General features: G+C 41.5%; 1 protein-coding gene across 1 annotated transcript in view; it reads right to left on the bottom strand.

Annotated features, from left to right (window-relative positions):
• LTK (leukocyte receptor tyrosine kinase) overlaps positions 1-18121 on the bottom strand; it is a 107658-nt gene extending 89537 nt beyond the window's left edge. The window contains exon 1 of the mRNA XM_075754451.1: positions 17987-18121. Coding sequence (XP_075610566.1) covers positions 17987-18029 — 43 coding nt within the window. The 5' untranslated portion in view covers positions 18030-18121. The remainder of the gene's footprint in view (positions 1-17986) is intronic.
• Between the last annotated feature and the right edge of the window lie 1727 nt (positions 18122-19848).

Here is a 19848-nt window from a genome sequence, read left to right as displayed (position 1 = left end):
CAAGTCTCCTCTCAGTATTTGCCAAATTCCCTTCCAGAAGGAAAGATTCCAATTGCTTCATGCCAAACTTTAGTTTTCATAGGCATAAGTTGTGAAAAGGTGGGATGCACAAAAGTACTGTTAAGAGATTAAACTATTTCTTACCAGAAATTGTCCAGTAAATACATGAGAGTGGGATTTATGACTTCAGCCACCTAGTACTTAAGTGTTAAATGTAAGCTAATTAACAGAGAGAGAAAAGCATTACAGGAAGAGCCTAGAAGACTAGCTTAAACTGCTTACCTACTAAATGGTTCACATTGGCCAAAAGGAATCCTATGGTAAGTGCCACACAGGGAACTGGTTTGTCACAAGTTCACTTTATATCTCTTAACATGTGCTAAAAATCTCTGACATGACAGTGACAGATTGCTGTCTGGATCAGCCCTTCAGTGACTAAACTAGGTTGGAGAAAAGAACAAGATTAAAAACTGAATCTTCTGGCAGTATCCCTTGCTTTCTTTGTGATCAAACCCCTGGATTAAATTCCCCAGTGCATTACCAAACTCTGTGTTACCTGGGGTTTGTTCTGTTAGTGTCCAGGCTCTCATCTGTAAAAACAGGGTAGAACAACTTTTTATCCTGCTCATTCTTTGGTGTCTCCTGTAAGTTCTTCAGGGTTACACCTTATTCTTTTTCTCCATGACATCTCCCCCCCACCCCCCAAAAAAAACCCCAAACAACCCAACCAAAAAAACCAACCAAACAAAAAAAACCAAGACATGGAATAGGGAGAGGATGTTTATATCATGCTGTGGAGAACTTTGGCATCAGCTAATAACTTTGAAGAACAATCCTGAAGATGAAAGATGCAGATGAAGCAGTCCAGCAGTCACATGACAAAAAGAATTGTTTCCAAAGAAATGGGTGTCTGAAGTTTTTTTAAAAAAAAATTCTACATGCAGCCCAGGGAAATGAAGAGTTTTATCAGCACTGGCACAGACTGCAGAGAAGGAATTAGCAAATCTGGAAAAAAAAGAGCTCCCATAACATCCACTGAACTATGACTAGGTAGATCACTAGGTTAACTGCAGCGAAAAGTGTTTCCAGTTAATCTGCACTGACCTCTAACCACCTAGTGCCCAGGATATTCCTGTTTATTGAACAAAGAGAAGGGGATGGAAATTATGTCAAAGAAGAGACAAACCAGGATCATGAAACTCAGTCATGACAGTTAACAAAGAGACATAAAGAAGCAAATGCTAAGCACATGTGCATAAACTGAAAAATAGAATAGAGACTCCCTAGATCAGGCATCTATTGATTTCTGAAGGAATCCTGCAAGGTAGGCTATGACTAAACCAAAATATGTGAATTGAGAAGAGGGATGGAAAGAAAGGGTGAAAGAAGAGATATTTGAAGTTTAATATGAAGGACTAGTTTTCTAATTTTGAGTGTGTAAATATAAACACATGTGTATTTGATTATATTATTTGCATGTCTTACATTGTTCCATTTTTGTATCTTTAATTATCGAACAAGAGGACAGTTCACAATCTCTTTAAATCCCAACCCAACACCTGGAAAAGTTAGAATGGATTTTTGCCTTTTTTTTTTTTTTTTTACACTTTTAATGACAGAAATTATGTTAGCACCATGGGCTACTACTCCAGTCTCTCCCCAGAACTGGACATGTTCACATGAATTACAATTAACAAATTGGAGAAATATTTTGCACAGTGTAGCACAACTGACAGAAAAAGCACCACAAACAAGTTACAGACCATGCAACACTAGTTCTAAATGCCGCAGATTTAACTGCAAGGGAGAATTAGAAAGATACTCCAAAAGCAACAGATAACTACTAGAGAGACAAGAAACCAATGACCAAAAGGCAAAAAAGAGACGTGAAGTTGAGGAGGCTACTAGTAGGTAGCTTTGTATCATCACAATACACCCTTTTAGAAGTAGAGAGCAGAAATCAGTGGGCCCAAAATATTGAGACTACGCCCCATTGAATATTGAGACTACTCATTGGAAATGATGTGCTGCAGCCCAGAGGGAAAAAAGATGGGCCCAGGTGAGTTTAAAAAAGGGAAGTCCCAGAGTACGTAAGTTGCCTGAAGCCGTGCTGCCATGGCCTTGTTGTGGACCCAAGTATACTGTGTGCAAGTGAGCATGTCTGTGTGCAGCTACAAAACGGGCGACAGAAAGCAGTGGCGAGAGGTAGCAATTATGGGAGCACCAAGTTAGAAGGTAACCTCAGGCTCCAAACAGTAATACAGACAATGACAAAGTTGGGGCAGTCAGGCACCATTTCCAGACTGAGGAGGTCAAAAATCAGGAAGGCAAAGAAAAGGTCTCAGCCAGAGGGCAGAGTGTCTCAGAGGCAGCCAGCAGTGACCAAGAGGAAGCTCCTCCTCAATAGCAACAGGACAAACAAAAAGTGGAACACTGGTTTAGAGATCACAGTTGATGTCCTTTGTCAGTGAGGCATGACAGGCCACAGTGGCATGGCAAGAAAGGCACTTTCTAGGGTATGAGGCTGGCGAAAGCTCTGTTAGAAAGAAAAACTCTAAACTATTAGGGACGTTCACAAAAAAAAAAAGGAGGGAATTGGAGTAGTCATGAGGAAATCAATCTGTGCAGACAGGGCTAGGATGCTAACTTGAATCACAGCACCAATATAAACAGTTGTCTTAATAATAAGACAATTTAATAAGTAAGGAGCCCTGATGGTATGCTGAACATTAAAAAGAGTGATGTTTTCATTGCTTACTGTTTCAGAGTAGCATGAGAGGCATGCCTTCGGAGGAAGGTGAATCTGGGCAGTCTCCTAAGATCTGCACGTTTCTCTCATGGAAAGGATTAGGACTAAGCTTATTCACACTGTTCAAAATATTTGCCACCTGAGAGATGACTTTCCAGTATGAATACCTTAGCTCGCAGCCAGCACAATGTAAGAGGTGCAGAATCTTTTTTCAAACTGCAGTTGGGATAACAAATTCTCAGTGGGCGGGAAAGTACTGGTATTCAGGACTTCCTGAATGGACTAAAAGTCAGGGATAACTTAGTCTACCTTACGGCCATTTGGCAAATTGTTTCCTTACTTTCAAAGGCACTTCTGTCATTTGTGCCAAGATCTGAACTTCATTTTTTGATCCAAAAAAATCACCTTTGGTTTGAAAAAACACGGCACAGAAAACTTGCTCATGGCCTAAAACAACGTAACCAAGATTTATGAATTGTACCAGCCTTTTTTGGTAAGAAACTGACTTTGCAAACAGAAGAGTGGTCACCTGCATTTCAGTTCTTTCACTTTTTTCCCCTCCAGTAAAGAAACATAGAAGAAAGTGGGGATGACAGCCAGATGATCCCACTGTTCTCAGAACACATAAAACAGAAGACAGTCCGTCACGTTGTAAAGAATGACTATGACTAGAAGGATACTTCCTTATCTTGGCTTTTCATTTTATTTTTGGCTTCCAAGAGAGTAAGGTGTGGTTTAGAGAGTGAAGTGTGGTTTTGAGAGGAGATAGTGAGTACTGTACTACGTTTTCCAACTAAAAAGCAGCTAAGCGAGGGGGGAAGGTATTTCATATGAAGGCTTTTATTTTACTTCTGACAGGAAGTCCTTAAATATAATTAACCCTTCCTTTCCTTTAAAGGACCACTTCAGGATCAGTGCCAAAATAGAAATGGTGAAATTAGGAATTTCTTTCCTCCCAAGGAAGAGGGCCTCTGATTACTGTCTCTCATTACTGCAAGGATGAGCTTCAGGGTTTGACAGCTTTATGAATTACTCTAGCGCACTGGCACAGCCAGCACTATCGTGGCTATTCTGATATTCTTAACACCCGCAAACTGTGCTTTGAAAATATCCCCCAGCTCTTATATCCAGACACCTTTATGGAAGGAGTAGTAGAAAACCCAAACGACTGATAGCTGGACGATACCAGCACTGATCCGATGCATTTTAAGACAAGGGGCCTCTCTCATTCATTCCTTTCAAAGATGTTTCAGCCTGTCTTAAGCTTCATGCTGAAGACGACAATGCCACAAAAAAACCCCACCCCAGTGTGAAATCAGTGCAAAGACATCAAAGCAGAAGAAACTAGAATAAGTGTCTGCAGAGAAACAAAGATTCTTGGGAAAACTTCCAACTTCCTTTCAGACCATGGATAAATTGATTAGACAGTAATGAACAAAATGGTGCCTGAAAAAAAATGATTGGAAACAGTCTCTCCCATCAGTCCTGAGCTATTTCATTTGCAGGCAGTAGGGAAACACAACTGGATGCATTTCTGGATCTATCTGGAAAGCGCCTATGTGCACGAAGAACGAGTACACAAAAAAACCCACTAAATGCAAACAAACAGAATACGTGAATGTTGAATTCTCTGGGTATCTCAACTTAAGCTCTTCTTAAGTTTATTCAAGAGAAAATAAAACCATCTTCTATTAGAGTCAATTCATGAAACGCTGTGGCTGATGGAGTCCAGACCTGCTCCACCACCTTCTGAGGTACTAAATTCTTTTGGAATCATGAGAAGAACAGTCACTCTCTGGAATGGATTGGTGGGGAAATAGCGTGAGACCATCTGCTCTTTTCAGTAATTACTTGCTTTAATCAGGCCTTTATCAGAGAATTATGAAAGAGACTACATATCCCAGTAAAGTCTCCCTAAAGATCAGTGCCTGACTACTGTTGGCCTGCAGCTGGAGTTTCTTCGCTAGCAAGTGGTCACTCCAGACCCGTCCACGCAAGAGAGAAATATAAGGTTTCTATTCCTCAGCTCTCAAACGACAAAGCTAAGATGAACAGCAGACAGATCCTTAGTTCTTTGCTCCCCACACACCAGCCAGAATGCATGAGCCAGCACAATGAGGAAAACAAACAACATGAGGTCAAAAGCTTGTGCAGTTTTCTTCTCTGTTGGCCCCTAGTAAAAGCCTGAATCACGACAAGTCCTAAAGCAAACCTGGCTCTGCCCCCCGCTGCAGTATATCACTATGGAGTCCCTTACATAAGGCAGTTTGCAAGGTGACAAAATGCCTCACAGCAGCATGTAGCTTTCAACAATTAACTAAGACATTGCCTGAAAGGTTCTTTAATTCCACACAATTCCTTCACTTTCAGCGCACACTCTTCTGACATCCAGCTACCAGACCAAGTACGGGTTCCTTGGCTCGCTGTGCCCACCAAATGCAGCACACCTGTCACAGTTTCTGTACATTTAGATCATGCTTGAACCGCTCATCCAGCATCTCATTTTACTTTGTCAGCTGTAAACAGCCTGAAATTGTAGTTGTAATTAGCAGATTATCATTCACAGGAAAAAAAAATACATATTTGAGTAGTACTGTTCTTTTCTATGTATGATTGTCAAGAGTTCCCACTGCCCACCTGGTACTCCACTAGTCATCCTCCCAGCAGAGGAGAGAGCAACATGGAAAAATCATTGGTGTCATTTCAGTCTCCCATCAGTGCTCAACAGAGCTTCTTCCAGAGCTCTCACAGAATCACACATCTCAAAATCTCCTTTCTGTGCCAGCTCCCCCTGAAGAAGCCTCAACTCCTCTGCATCAGGAAGTTGTAAATGACGCTGTAAATACCAGAAGTGTCCCAAGCACTTCCAAGAATCCTTGTCACCACAACAGCCAGCTACTGGGTCAATAAAAGCCACTGCTTCTTTGCAAACAGAGGATGAACTCCACTTTACCTACAGTAATGAGAAAGTGTGACAGAGCATGCAACACATACACCCTGAGGGAACTGCACGATCCATAGCAGATAGTATATTCTTTTGGAAGCAGACATTGAAGCATTTGCATTGTCCTCCACCTACGAATGGCCTTGACAAGAAGCCATTTAATCTCCTGTTAGGAAAAAGAGAGCCATGTAATTTGCCATAGTGCCATAACCACCTCTGAAGTATCCAAGCTAGAATCTGTTACTGTATCCTTCTATATCACAATATGTTGGGAGGGCTGGGTAGAGAGTAGTTGCTGTTGGGGCACTGAATTCCTACTTTAGTCTTCTACTCAGAGCAAGACTAGGTTTTAAAGTTACTCTGCGGAAAGATGGAAAGCCAGTTCAGTTCCCAGGACACTAGTAAGGGAGGCTTCATTGACAGAGTACTGCAAGGGAGCAGGCTGCAGCATCCGGGGCATAGGGAGGCCTGCACTTGGCTTTGAAGGCAGTCATGGCCGCTGCTATACCTCCACATCAACATGCCGAAGACACACAGTGCGGTGTCCAGGCCTGTCTCTCTGAAGAAGAGATGCAGTTACTGTGCCAATGAAGCTGGATAAACACCTACCCATACTATCATCTCCCCAGGAAGGCCCTGTCAGCTCTAGACAAGAATCAAACCTTTCAAACATCTCCCTCACAGCCTCAGCTAGAAATTGTTGCCAGCTTCCAAGGTAGGGACCACAATGTTGCCAGCAAGTGCTCCAGCAGTGTGTGGAGTCTGCCAGTGCCAGCTATGACTCCCACATGGGCTTCCTAACAGCCGAGCCTCTCAAAGCCAGCTGGAGTCCAGAAGAGGAACTCAGGCAAACAAACACTCAGGAGGTTAAGAAGGTGGAATGTGAAACAGCACAAATTTCAATAGGGTATTTAACAGTTCAGCAGCCAAAATTTCAAATGTCTTCCTTGCATCATGGCTAGCGTTCTCTGCTGCTGTAAGCAATGCTCACCTCTAAAGGACACTCATTCTTAGTACCGTGTACTTCATTCTTTGCATACACTTATTTCTTATCTTCATGCATCTGAGAATCTGGGCTTTGAAAATAAAGGCATAGACACATCAACTGATAACTTTGCATTCTATTATAGCTCATGCCAGGTGTGAGTAACGGAAGCAGAGAAACAAGCTGTGTACTTTTTACAAGACCTAGAGACACCAGTGCATCCTTCACTGAGCTCAACCTTCCAGGTGCTCCCACTCGCTGTGTGTAAGAGATATCAAGCCACAGGAGAAAGAGCAAGACATGGTAAGGGGTGCAAGGGATCGGGAATGGCTGTGCATCACAGGCAAAATAGTCAGAAAGGTTTCAAGACCCATAAAACCAAGTTTGACTTAATAAAACTGATAATGTTCAGCACACAGCTCTGTCAAACAGATGAGGGAGATGGAGAAAGGGAAGCCGATTACTGTACTTTAGTGAGCATTCACAAAACGTGTTACTTTCGAATAGCACCAGCATTTGGTTGCACCTAGAAACCCAACACCAGCAATTATAGCCATATTCTCTTCTCTCTTTCTTCCTAAGATGAAACTATATCTGAAAGTTGACTCAGTGTCACAAATGACTGAGCTGGCATGAAGAATATCAGTAACATCACCAGAGAAACAAGAAGGAATTTTACATCTATTCGTCGGTGCTGTGCCTTCTCAGGAGCAAATAAGGATACATTAGGGAAAAGCAACACAAATGCACAGCTTTAAGGAGAACACTTTTGTTTTCTCCACCAATGGAAAAGCCAATGCTGTCAGAAAGCTCTTACCAGTAACCCAACATTCAATGTGAAAGAAAAAATACACTTTTTTTTTCCAAAGCAACACATTTAAATTTCCACTGAAATTGAGTTATAGATTCTCCTTAATTACATTTAGTTTTTAAAAGGCCAAAAAATAAAAATAATTCTGTGCACTGGATCTATTTCAAGGAACTAGAACATACTGCTTTATGTCTCACCACATCCGAGTAAGGGAGATAAAATAGGTAAAAAAGGACAAGGATTAAGGCACCAAGACTAAGCAGCCTTCCCCAAATCTTACAGAAAGCTTGTGGCATAACTGGAAACCAGCCTTAGGAAATCTGACTCCCCTTAGCACATTGTAAAAGAAGTAGATAATACAACCTTCCAGTTCACTTTGCCTAACTTAAAGTCAGCTTAAAAGGAAAAATGGCTTTATTCTGTACATTTACATTTAGTAGTACGTTAGGACGATTGAAAGAATGACAAATGTCTCTGATGCTGCCAGTACTTATAATTCTATTCTGAATTCAGTTCTCTAACAGTGTTTTTCTTAAACATGTAGTTTCTGGAGCCATGTAATGACATGAAAATTACAGCAACAAAAATTGCTTAATAGTTACCCAGGATAGCAAACACAAACTGGAAAGACTCAGAAACCAGATGGCTCATAAATATGTTTGGTTTAATTTGATGATTTTTAACCCTATCTTGTGATGCAAAACCTCAGCTTGGAGAGTTTAGGTACCAGAAAAAAAATGGTGCTTGCTATACATTTAGCTGTTGCCAAGCTCAGAAAGACTAAGCAAGGTACTTTCACCTGTCACTTCTCACCAGCTTTGTTTCTTGCTCCTTCATGTGTTTGAGTCACCAAGAATAAAAGGACGCGCTTAAGAGTGTTCTTAAATGTAGCTGACTTTTTTTTTTTTTTTTTTTTTTTGAAAACTCACTGGAGCACTCCTGTATGTGGTAGACCTTACAAAACATTTTGTGTCTAAGATTGAAGCCTGGGCCCAAAACTATTTTACTGTCTTCCTTTTAGATGATAAACATAAACCCCAGCTCTCCACCTTCAGAACAGATTCAGTCCTATCCCTAATTGTTTCAGAGCACCTCCTCTAACAACAGTCTGTATATGGTATGGGGTCAAAGCTGAGAACAGACTATTTTGTCTGAAAGTCTAAGGGGAGACTTGAAGGCCACACAACAACATGGTTACCTCTTACTCCTCAGTACTGCAGCATCAACGATAGGATTCAGACTACTAGTCTGAATTTTGTGTCCCCTAAAACTGTTAAAAGCTTTGATGACTGGATGTTAAAAGCTAACAAGGTCCAAAAATGAGGTATTGTCATAAATAGAACTAGATAGCTAACATTTTCCTATTTAGTAAAACATGATTGTAGGTATTTTCACAGTGGTAGAAATTCATACGGGAGTTGTCAGCTTGCTGACATCTAGCTGACAAGTCTGACGTCGAGCACTTGCTTTCTTGCAAGGGAACGGAAAGCAGAAATCACTAAGCTAGATAAGGGTGTATTCACATAGTCTAAGTTCGGGTACCTAACCCTACAGGTTAGTTTCACAAGACACTTATTTCAATGACTGGGGGAAAAGATTCAGAAAAAAACCAACAGCTTAAGAGTTTCCCAAAACACTTCCTCCCCACCCCTTCCTCTGGCCCCACGGGGAGACTGACTCCCTTCTTGTCCTTCCTCAGCAATCACCATCTCTTCAATTGTATCTACACAAACCCTATAGGGTCACACTGTAATTGGACCATTGAAGTGATTTAAAAAAAAAAAAAAAAAAAGCTAGCTTTTAACCTAGACAATTTCAAAGCATCCTTACAGTCTGACACTGCTAAGATGAGACCATGCTGCCACTTGGGGGTTGGCAGGAGAGGTGGAGGTGGGCATGAATGGTGGAGAGCTGAGCTAAACATCACCTGAACGTTGACCTTCTTCATGTTCGCTCAGTCTCAAGAGCCCAAAGAAATCCAGCAGAAGAATCAGCACTTCTACGTTTCAGATTCTACATTTACTTCACATAAGGCACTCCCCATCATTCTCAGTGGAAAAATGTCAGTAATGTTATTAATTGGGCTGTTGCTTCTTGTCAATCCTCCTTCTTGCAGCCACAAAACAGTTTCTATCAGTAACGAAACAAGTTCTCTAGCTTATTCTGCATGTACCCTGGTACTGCAATGAATGTAAATTCTACTGAAGATTAATTAAAAAATAACCATTAGCTACATTTACCACAGCTGATAGCCTGTACAGTCACATGCCACATAAGTCCCTGCAAAATGATAATCTATATATTAAATATATAATTAAAATACCACCACAAACAGCCATGAGCAACTCCTGAGTATTGTACAGTTTTGGATAACTGCATCCACCAAGAAAAGTGTGGAAGACACCTTGTTTAAAGCAAAGCTTTTTTATATATTTTTTCAGGTCCTAAAATAAGTGGAAAAGTTATTCTCCATCAGGAGAAAAACCCACCAGATTAAACCAGATTTTTCCTTTTATTAATATTCATGCATATATGTATGCAGGAAGGCACATCATAAGAGGAAAAATGTTTGGGTATTACAGTGGTGAGGTAAGAAATAAAAAGAAAGCTATGCCCTGTCCAAAACTTATCAAGAAAGCAAAAATGAAAATAGCTTTTAAAGAGGAAACTAAATGCTTGTGTCTAATCAGACCAATCTAGCACAGCTCTAGGTGAGGTGAAAAGAGCTAGACCTGCGTAAGTTTTTTGGTTTTCCATCCACCTGAATAGCCAGAATATAAGCCCTTGGAAATAACTAACTAACTAAAAGTCAGCTTGGTTTATTCACCTTGTCTGGCTTATAATTAATTCACAAGGTTATTTTTTGCAAATTTTACTGACCTTCAAATTTCTTCTCTAGGATTTCAACAAACTGACAAACCTAATCTGTCAAACTCTGGGAAAGTTTAAACTCTTCTAAGAGCCTGATAGATCTTGAATGGCCAGGAGGCATGTGGGACTTCAGGAAAGTTGGAAAAAAAATGGTGATAGCAAGTATTCTGTGATGACTATGCTATCAGGGCTTATAAGATTCATAAAGTCCAGTGTCTCATTAAAATCTAGGCTGAACTGTTAGCCTGTATAGGGTTAAAGAAAGCTTCTTTCAGAGGTTTTAAATACTTTTTGGGCTCCTGTAGTGACTGTAAACACAGAAAATGCTCCCATTGTGAATTACATACTTTAAAAGTGTTACTCATGTAAAGAGATCTGGACTCCAGCACAGTACTCATCAAAATGCCATAGAGCAAACTCTGAAAACATCTTAAAGACCAAGGAAATTTCAAGCAGTCATGCTTTTCTATGATTCTATTTGCTGAAGTCAAAATAGCAAATATGTAGTAATCACTCAGAGCTCAGTAGGAAAGAAAAATTATATGTAGCAGATACTTGGAAAATTAAAATTGCAGTTAAAGATAACAACAGAAAATAATAATAAAAAAATCAAGACACCTAAGGTATTAGAAGTGTGTAAGTATAATTGTTCATGTTCCTTACATTCTCTAAAAATATTAGTCAAATAAAACTAAATAAAACTGCCAAATAAACTATCCAATGAAGCAAACCAGTTTTTCAGTTCAGTTCCAGTTTGAATTCAGCTTTGCCTGAGGTTCCTCAGGTTCAGATTGACAGCTGCTAACGCCTTTTTTTTTTTTGGTAGTCCCAAACCACACTGGCTGGGCTCATGGTCTCCACTAGCAGAGTTCTTCCATCCTGCTCCTCTGCCCAGCACTGGCCACCTCCCACCCTCTCTATGTATACCAAGTTTCCTCCTGCCTCCCTAAGGCCAGGAAAGTGGAGCAGAAGTTGTGAGGCAGAGCTAAAAAGGCGAGTGCCTGAGCACTCAAAGTTCACACTCAGCATGTAGGAAAAGGTCTTCATCACAGCCGCAGAGCCACCCAAACCAGCTCTGCATTGCCGCATGGAAGCAAGCACTTGTGAGGGTCCCGCGGGGAAGCGGAAACTGGATGCGAAACTGCTCAGAAGCTCACCGTGGTTTGAGGTTGCTCCCATGCCGGAGGCAACTCTGCTGTGGGAAGCAAGATTTCAGCAAACTGTCACTCTGAACCAGTAACCTATCTAGTTCAGTTCTCACTCAGGTTCCAATATGACTGCCATTATTGGGTTGGTTCTGATTCAAGGCAGGAAAAAAGTTTCAGTTTGGGTTTTGTTTGACTCCGAGATAGCACAAAAACTCATCATCATGACAATGCAGGAACAGACACTTCTCACCTCCTGCACTTTATTTTGTGCACTAAAACACCATGATATCGCCCCATGTCACTTCCTAGTGTGGCTCTCACTTGGTTACTTTATCACTCCTATGTTTTTAATATATAAATATGTATCTCCATAATCATAGACACAGGGGAGAGGTGTGGATGCTTTAACCCCAGAAAGTTTGGCTGTTTGTACCCTCAAACACATGCTGTGCTACAGACTGGGGGAAGAAAAAAACCTAAGTGAGCAACTGAAATGCATGAATAAATGCATAATTCTTGGCTGATATGCCGAAGCGTATGGGATTTCAGATACCAATTAGCTGAAAATCTGTGATGTCTTATTAACAGACATGGCTCTCCCATTACATAGGGCAAAAGTTAAGCTGCGTTGCAAGGACAGATCTATGCTTTTTGGAAAGACTTCAGCTTTTAATCTTATACTTCAGTCTCATTCTTGACTACCTTTAACTCTGATGAGCCTGCTGTGTGAACAGACGTCTCTTCTGGTTTTTTAAACTCAGTCAGTGCCATTGTCAGGGAGTTTCTTTCCTTCATCTAGAATAAAATAGTTCAGTTGGAAGGGACCTATGACGATCATGTAGTACAACTGTCTAAAATAAATATAAAGCCAATTAGAAATTTTAACAAGTTTTTCACCGACAAGTGGAAGAAAAGGTTGTACAGAATTGTGTAAAGTTTCATGTTTTTCCAGCCAGCTTTATGTTAAGGAGCACGTTGAGAAAACCAACCTGAAATTCTCCTAAAAAGATAAAACCTAGCCTGTGGATGAGCATCTTACTGAAATTCTGAGTCCTTTATTTCCTCAATGCACATGGCAGAGTTGCTTTTTCTAGGTGAGGAAGACTGAAAGGTCATCTCTGTTTCCTTTTATGTCATTTCTCTCTATTTTCATTACTCCTCATGGGGCCAGTTGTGCTGGAATCACACACACTGGAAGAAGCTGCAGTGTGGAGATACGTCAGCTTGAGGAAAGCTCTTAGAAACAGCACACCTCAGGGAGGCAAAATGCTTCAATGACAGCCTGCCACTTGCTTGGGAGCTGCGGTCCTTTAGGCAGTGCAGAGACCCGAGGAGGTCCTGACGCCACATTTACTCAGTTGTAAAGGTCCTACACCCTGAGCTCCCCTCTTGCACATCGGGCATAAAAAGGCAGGAACCTGGCACTCCCCAGGCGTGCCCCTCCAGCCTCTGATGGTGCTGAACCAGTCCCAATCTGACCCAAAGGCTCTACATGTTCCTCCTGCACATACATAACCCATCGGTGTGATCCATCACCACTCTCACAAGAGATCCCGGTTCTCCCTGTTCCCTCAAAGCACATCTGTCAGACTAGCTGCAAGTCACCTCTTATCAAACACCTCAACTCACCACTTTTTCAAGCTGGCCTGCCACAGGTTTCATCTTTGTGCATACCCTGTCCTGCTGATAACAGGCCACATCAAAGCACTGGGTTTGTTACATGCCAGGAGAGGAGACAAGCAGGGGAGCAATTAAAATGGAATGGGAGGAAGAGGAATTGTAAAAGGAAGGACTGATGCTGAGAGACAGGAAAAGACTATAAGCCTGATCCAATTAATTAACATAATTAATGTCATTATTTTCCTCCTCTGATTTAAGCATTCAATACAGAAATCATGCTTACTCGTAAGAGTGTCAGATAAAAGTCTCCAGATACAGAAAGCAAGATGTTGCCCTGCTGTAACTGTATTCCCACAGAGGTCCATCAATTTGCATTGACTAAGAACCCCATGGATTCCTTCCTCTCCATTTATTTCTGGAAAGAGCTCACCTGCCTCTCTTCTCAGCAGCTGCTTTGTGCTTCTGCTTTTACTAAAGATTTGCAAAAAGTTCAGGTGATCTTTGTTTCCTTTATTTATGAGGAATTTAATGCAATACCAAGCTACAAACAACAGTACCAGCCATTGTGCATATGTGCAGTAATTAATATCAGCCTGAGGACAGCCACCTGCGTGCATAAATCCAGGTACAAACTGGTATGTGGCATTGCAAGATAACTGAGCAGCTTTAATACAGGATTTTCCAAGTTACTGGCAAGCCCAAAGAAATAATAAAAAAACCTCCATAGGTCAACTTCAAAATTTTTCACAAGTTTCATAAAATTGCAAAGACCAACACATTTAAGGCAATGTTTAACATTTCCTGACAAAACAGAATTTAAGATTTTTGAATAAAAGACTTCTCTAAGCAAAAGTTTTAATTAAAAAAACCAAACTCATTAAAACAGCTAGACTGATTTGAATGTCTCAATATGAACCAAGTGGTGCACACACAAAACAAACCTCCATACCTAACAGCTCAAAACCTAGACCACTTTGTAAAGCATTTTAGTGTCGCCATTAGCATTTTTCACTAAATTTAATTCAAGATGAAAATTTCTCTCCACTGTAGTCACAGACATCACAGATGCACTTCCACACATGAGTACAGCCAGCGTGCACCCCACCACACATACAAGCAGGCTGCAGACAAGCACCCTCCTGTGTATCTGTTCAGGTCTCGGGGGGGCGGGAAAGGAATGCTTTCAAAACATCACTGGAGCAAGGCATCCTCTTCTCCAACTTTGATCTTATGGACCAATTAGAAACTGTGAAACTATGCAAGATTGACATAAAGATGGATTTCTGATCACAAGACATTGTCTTCGGCTCTAAAGCAACAGGATACGTGCCTCACTACCCGATTTCTTCCTCCTCCACCGTAGTCCTCCATCTTGATGTAGTTTACAAATCCCCAGTGTTTGCATGTGCTCCCTGACTGTGGGATTCCCATATATCTATCCTATCCTTTTCCACTGTACTTCAAAGGGTCCTCAACTTCGTAATATCTGTGACTTAAAAAGAGGTGTCCTTTTTTTATTTCAAGGCATCCTCCCAATGTTTGACTTTCAGTGACAGTCATAGTGCCTTGAATTGCATACCTGGACTGGGCATGGGATCTGTAGATATGCTGTCATTTGCACAGTAAAGGATCGTGGACCTAACTCCTGAAACAAATTTCAAGGATCATCCGGTGCTGTCCTGGTGGAAGTGAAAATACTGAAACCACTACTGTACCTGTATGCTACTTTGAGCAGAGATAGGCACAAGAAGAAGAAAATAAGGGAGAAGTTCTTCAAAGAGGAGCCACAAGAGAATTTAAGGCTCCATCCCTTCCACTCTTGCATGCTCTCCTCTAGACAGACAAAGGGATACACAAAGCAGTAAAGGTTTGTCTAAGTGAGACAGATGTGCTGGTTTATTTTAAGTTGGCTTACAACAGAATGAGGTACTCCTATATAAGCATCTTCATGTATGTGTGGATGGGTTAAACTTAAACCAGCTTATACTCACTCTATAACACAGGCCAGCTCAATTCTGAGAGGCAGACAAACTCAAGGAGAGGAAGAAAACCTTCCGGGCTTCTGGAAACTGTTAGACAAATGCAAGGAGGAAGTAGCACCCAGGAACAGGGCATTCGCCATTGCCTTGCTGATATACCATTCCACAAACAAACAAAAGGCTGGCTGTCTTACTCCTAAACCTGCCATCAACCTCCCTATACCTCTCTGCCTTAGAAAAGATTCAATGAAACCCAAACCCATAACTATTCCTCAGGCTGAAATTAATAAGATATCCTATTCGGTGACAGCTCCACTACAAGTATTGGAAAGGGCTCTAAAGAAAGACTTGACAAAATGCCTTAACTAATATTATCTCAAGAACTGTGGTTATACTTAATAGCTGTGCTCTGAGCAATGACATAAACATGACTGCACTTTTGGAAAGGTGCTTGAGGTTTGCCCAGGACATATGTTGTGCTGTAATTTTGCAGATAATTTGCCCTCCACACCCAGATGTGGAACACGACATCCAGCCAAGCACAACCCCGTTTTTCACAGAGGAGAAAAGGACTGACCTGCCCCCTCCCCCAAGCTCAAGTAATCAGAGGAAAATCATCCAATATGAAGACTCAAAGCAATGCTGGTGCTTAAAATACAAAGAAAATTCTCCCACGCATTCATCTGGTGGCTTTTTTCACCTTCTTCCTAGCCGTCTCCTGAGATCTGAGGCTAGTGTGCAACATCAGCCTCCAAATGACTGTGAAGTTGCTTTGACACTATGCACTGAGTCCCTTCTGGTTTTGTGGTGTTTTGGGGGGCTCTTTTTCTGAGTTTGGTTTGTTGGGTTTTTTCCTGCTGTTGTTCTCTACAACTTTCTGAATTTTCTCAGGGAGCCTTAACTTTTGCACCAAAAAGAGTTCTGACCTCCTCCAGTGTTTCAGCATGCCAAAAATTTTCAATGGATGGGAACTCTGAAGTTACACTTTTAGGATACAGCTCATTAGAGAGGCATATGCCAGTCAGTAGAACAAAAGAGAGAAAAGTGGACCTGTAAATTCCCTCATCATCAAGACTTTGGGCTTTCCAAATACAGAAGGAAATGTAAATATATGCCGAGAATATGCTCCAGGAAAACTTCCTCAGTGGAAACACAAGTGGTTTTTAAAATAGTTGACTGCAGAGTCTAAGAGCTGACCATAACAACCAGTGACACAAGCAACCCCCATGTGAAGATTGTGACCGCAGCTACACAGTTAAATTCTCATGCATCCAAGTCTCTCCCTGGGTGATTGAGATTACTTTTGGCAGAAGACTGGACAGAGATTGTAAAACGTACGTTTGTTTTCATTTAGCTCTTTACTTACTCTCTCTGAAACACACCTTTTTTTTATCTCTGTCCTAATACAGTCATGCTTCAAATCACAGACTTGGAGATACAGCAACTATAATGACTATTCCTTACGCTAACCTTACTTGCATGTTGAAAGTCACTCCACCAAAAACACTGGGATGATACTTAGCAGCTCTTGATGAGACTACATGCCACGAGAACTGAGGCTGTGGGACACATAGCTCTGCTTGCATGGGGTACACTTGCCCTGGCACCCTTCGACAGTAAAACAATCTCCTCCCAATAGGAATAATAGGCCAGAAAAACCCTAAAATCAAAAACTCTGTGCTATGCCTTGGCATTCAATTACAAACAGAAATAAACAATGACACCTGCTTAAAAAATGATGTCCCAGCATGTCATCTTATAAAAGAAAAATATATATATATATATGTTCAGCATTTAGGCAGAGACAGAGAATTTCACTGTATTAGCAAGCGCAAGCTGTAGCACCCAACAACCTGTTTGCCTTACCTCCTTCCCTGTCTGGAAGTAATATGATTTGTTATACGGAGAAATACAGAAGTGTCTCCTGATCCTTGTCTAAGGGTCAAGATGATGTCCCTGTCTCTGCACTGGGGGTACTGTTGTAACTTCAGCCCTCTGAGAAGTTCAGCATGTCCTGATACAGGTTTTTCTCTCCTAATTTTCATAAAAAGTTTGCTTGCCACTGTGTACATATAGTAAATGTGTCCCATTCCTACCTTCTTCTCCCATCATTGCTTGCACGCATGCTGCCCTTCCTGACTTCTATTACTGCAGCTTCCCTCCTAACATCTCCCTCCTTCTCTCCTACTGTTATTTCATTCCTCTTCCTGCATTTCAGAACCAAAGCTGACAATGGCAGAGAGGCACAAAGATTCCTTTCAAAACTCAGCCTGAGCACCACTCTCTAGGTGGGAGCTCAAAACTCCATCTTTCATAGTCCCGACACCTTCTTCTCCCTTTATCTGTGTCTCCCTCATCTCTCTCCTTAGACAAAGCATCTTCTCCAAACTACACCTTTTGCTGTAAGCAACCTTCACTACTCCCGGAGCATTACTTTCTCCCACCTGTCCAAAATAGTCCCAGGAAAGCAATACAGTAATTAGAAAAGCAAAATGGTCCTGGGGCTTAGCTGTTAATTTCATGCTGAACCCTTGTACGATGACAGTGCCTGCTTCAGCCCAGGAGCTTCGGTCAGCAGCAGCCTTTCTAAAACTATGGATTACCTATTCGATTCAGGGAACAAAATTTACTTAGAATCAATAACCATAAAGATTCATCTTCCCACATGTCACCTAGTTTATATGTTTCATGCCAATACATTCTTCCTCCTCTCCTCCCCTCCCCCCCCCCCCCCCCCCCCCCCCCCCCCGTTTTGAAAATAATTCTTTACCGGTTTTAAAAGGAAAAGGGAATGGGCAACGAAATAAGTCTGCGTCCCTGGGTGTAAAGAGGAAGTTTGCACCATAAGGAGATGGGGGGAAGAAAAATAAGTGACTTACCCACAGTCATGACCCACAGCACGAGCTGTGGGAGCCGGTTCATGGCCCTGCGGGGTACGGACAGGTCCGAGCCGGGTGCGCGGCTCTGGAGGGGACGTGCCCGGCTCTTCCTGCGGGCTCCGCAGGAGCTCTGAGGCTGGGCTCGGGCTCCTGCTGCCTCCGAGGACAATTCCCACCTCCTGCTCAGGAAGGCTCGCGTGGGTCCTAGAGCCACCCCCCCTTCCTTCCTTCCCTCCTCCTCCCTTTTTGCATACCGCTCCTGCACGATCAGCACATCCATAAGGCAGTTGTTTCAGACATGAACGCATCCATCTATAAATTTTTTAGGCATTAGTATTCACTAGGAAAAGCTGAATTCAGCATCTTACTGGGTTGTTCCCCCTTCTCCGTCTTCCCTTGCAGCTGCCTCAATGACACACATGAGACACACAAGACTGTCTGGACCAAACTCAGCTCATAATTAAGATGAGAGAGAAGATTCCCTTGGCCTGGAAGTCCTTTCACTGACTGCCCTGAGAGAGAAATCAGAACTATTTACACAGCCTAGCTACTCTGCTTTCTTTCCTTAACTTCACCTATAACCACTTAACCCCTGAGCAAGGCAGCTTCAGTTGGTGAGACATAGAACAGGGACCTGCAACACAGAAGGCACAAGTCCGCTGTCTGCAAACTTGTGCATTCACTTTTAATCACTTTACTTGTTAAACTCCTTTTTCTTCTGGTCCATCAGCATTTCAATTATATTAGTTTACTCTGCCTTCAATTTGTTTGCATGTGGGTTTTTCCTTCACAGGGAGTTTATTTTAAAACAGCTATTCTTTTTGTAACCAGAATAGATTATTTCTAATTAATTCTCCATGTGGATACCCTTACTCTGGATAAGGAGTGCTTTAGTCTGAATTAGCATCATTTATTGTGGCTGTGGGCTACAATAATTCAAATTGGAAACTGTTGTGAATTTAACAGGTAGTACCCAACTCTTGAGTAAAATACCATTCGTGCTGTAGGCACTGGAGAAATTTGGAACTGACATGAATTAAAGCCCTGCTAGGACGGGTGGGTCTGGCACTTTCAAGGCAGAGGCCTGCATTCCATTTTAATTGTGGTTCACAGATTAGACTAAAAATTTACTTAACCTTCTGTGAATTTTCCACTGAAGATTATGAAAAGTATGCAGTGCTCAAGGGTAGAATTCGCTTTTGTATCATAACCATACATTTGGATTTCCATATTTGTTCTTTTTTCAGCAACATATTGCCGTTTTCAAAAGATTTACAGAGGCATATTTCTGAACACAACATGGATGATTGGGAAGAAAACATCATTCTGAGGCTTTCCTCTATGGCCACATCAATTACAAAAGTATGGTAGCAAGAAAGACAGACATTATTGGTTGCTTATTAACTAAGTTTATATAAACTGTCCCCCAAGCACAGTAATAGACCAAGAATAGTGTGTGTTCCTACCCAAGACAAAAAATAATTAAAAAAAAAAAAGGCCGCCAGCTTTCCATTTCTTCATAAATAACTTTCTTGGCTGAGGCTCTGGGACTGCAAAGCGGGTAATTTTTTACTCCAATTGGTAAAAAAGTATAGGCACCTCAGTAATTTCTGTACTTGCCTAAACCCTCCTATGAACAGAAATGCAAAAAATCTCTGTCTGCAAGGAACTGGTAGCAGCAGTAGAGACAGACAAAATAACACTGTTTCTGACAATACTCGGTTTTAAAGCAGTTCATGTTTTCCATGGTTTTCAGTTAGTTTGGCCAAGATAGATGAATTCTGAGGCTCATTACAGAAATGTGAAGCATTCTGTAGAAATGAAATAGATGCATGTGATGCTTTTAAGCAGAGAGTAAAAGC

The sequence above is a fragment of the Balearica regulorum genome, chromosome 5, assembly GCF_011004875.1.
Source record: "Balearica regulorum gibbericeps isolate bBalReg1 chromosome 5, bBalReg1.pri, whole genome shotgun sequence".
In the NCBI taxonomy this organism is placed as follows: domain Eukaryota; kingdom Metazoa; phylum Chordata; class Aves; order Gruiformes; family Gruidae; genus Balearica; species Balearica regulorum.
This window is presented reverse-complemented; position numbering and strand designations above follow the sequence as displayed.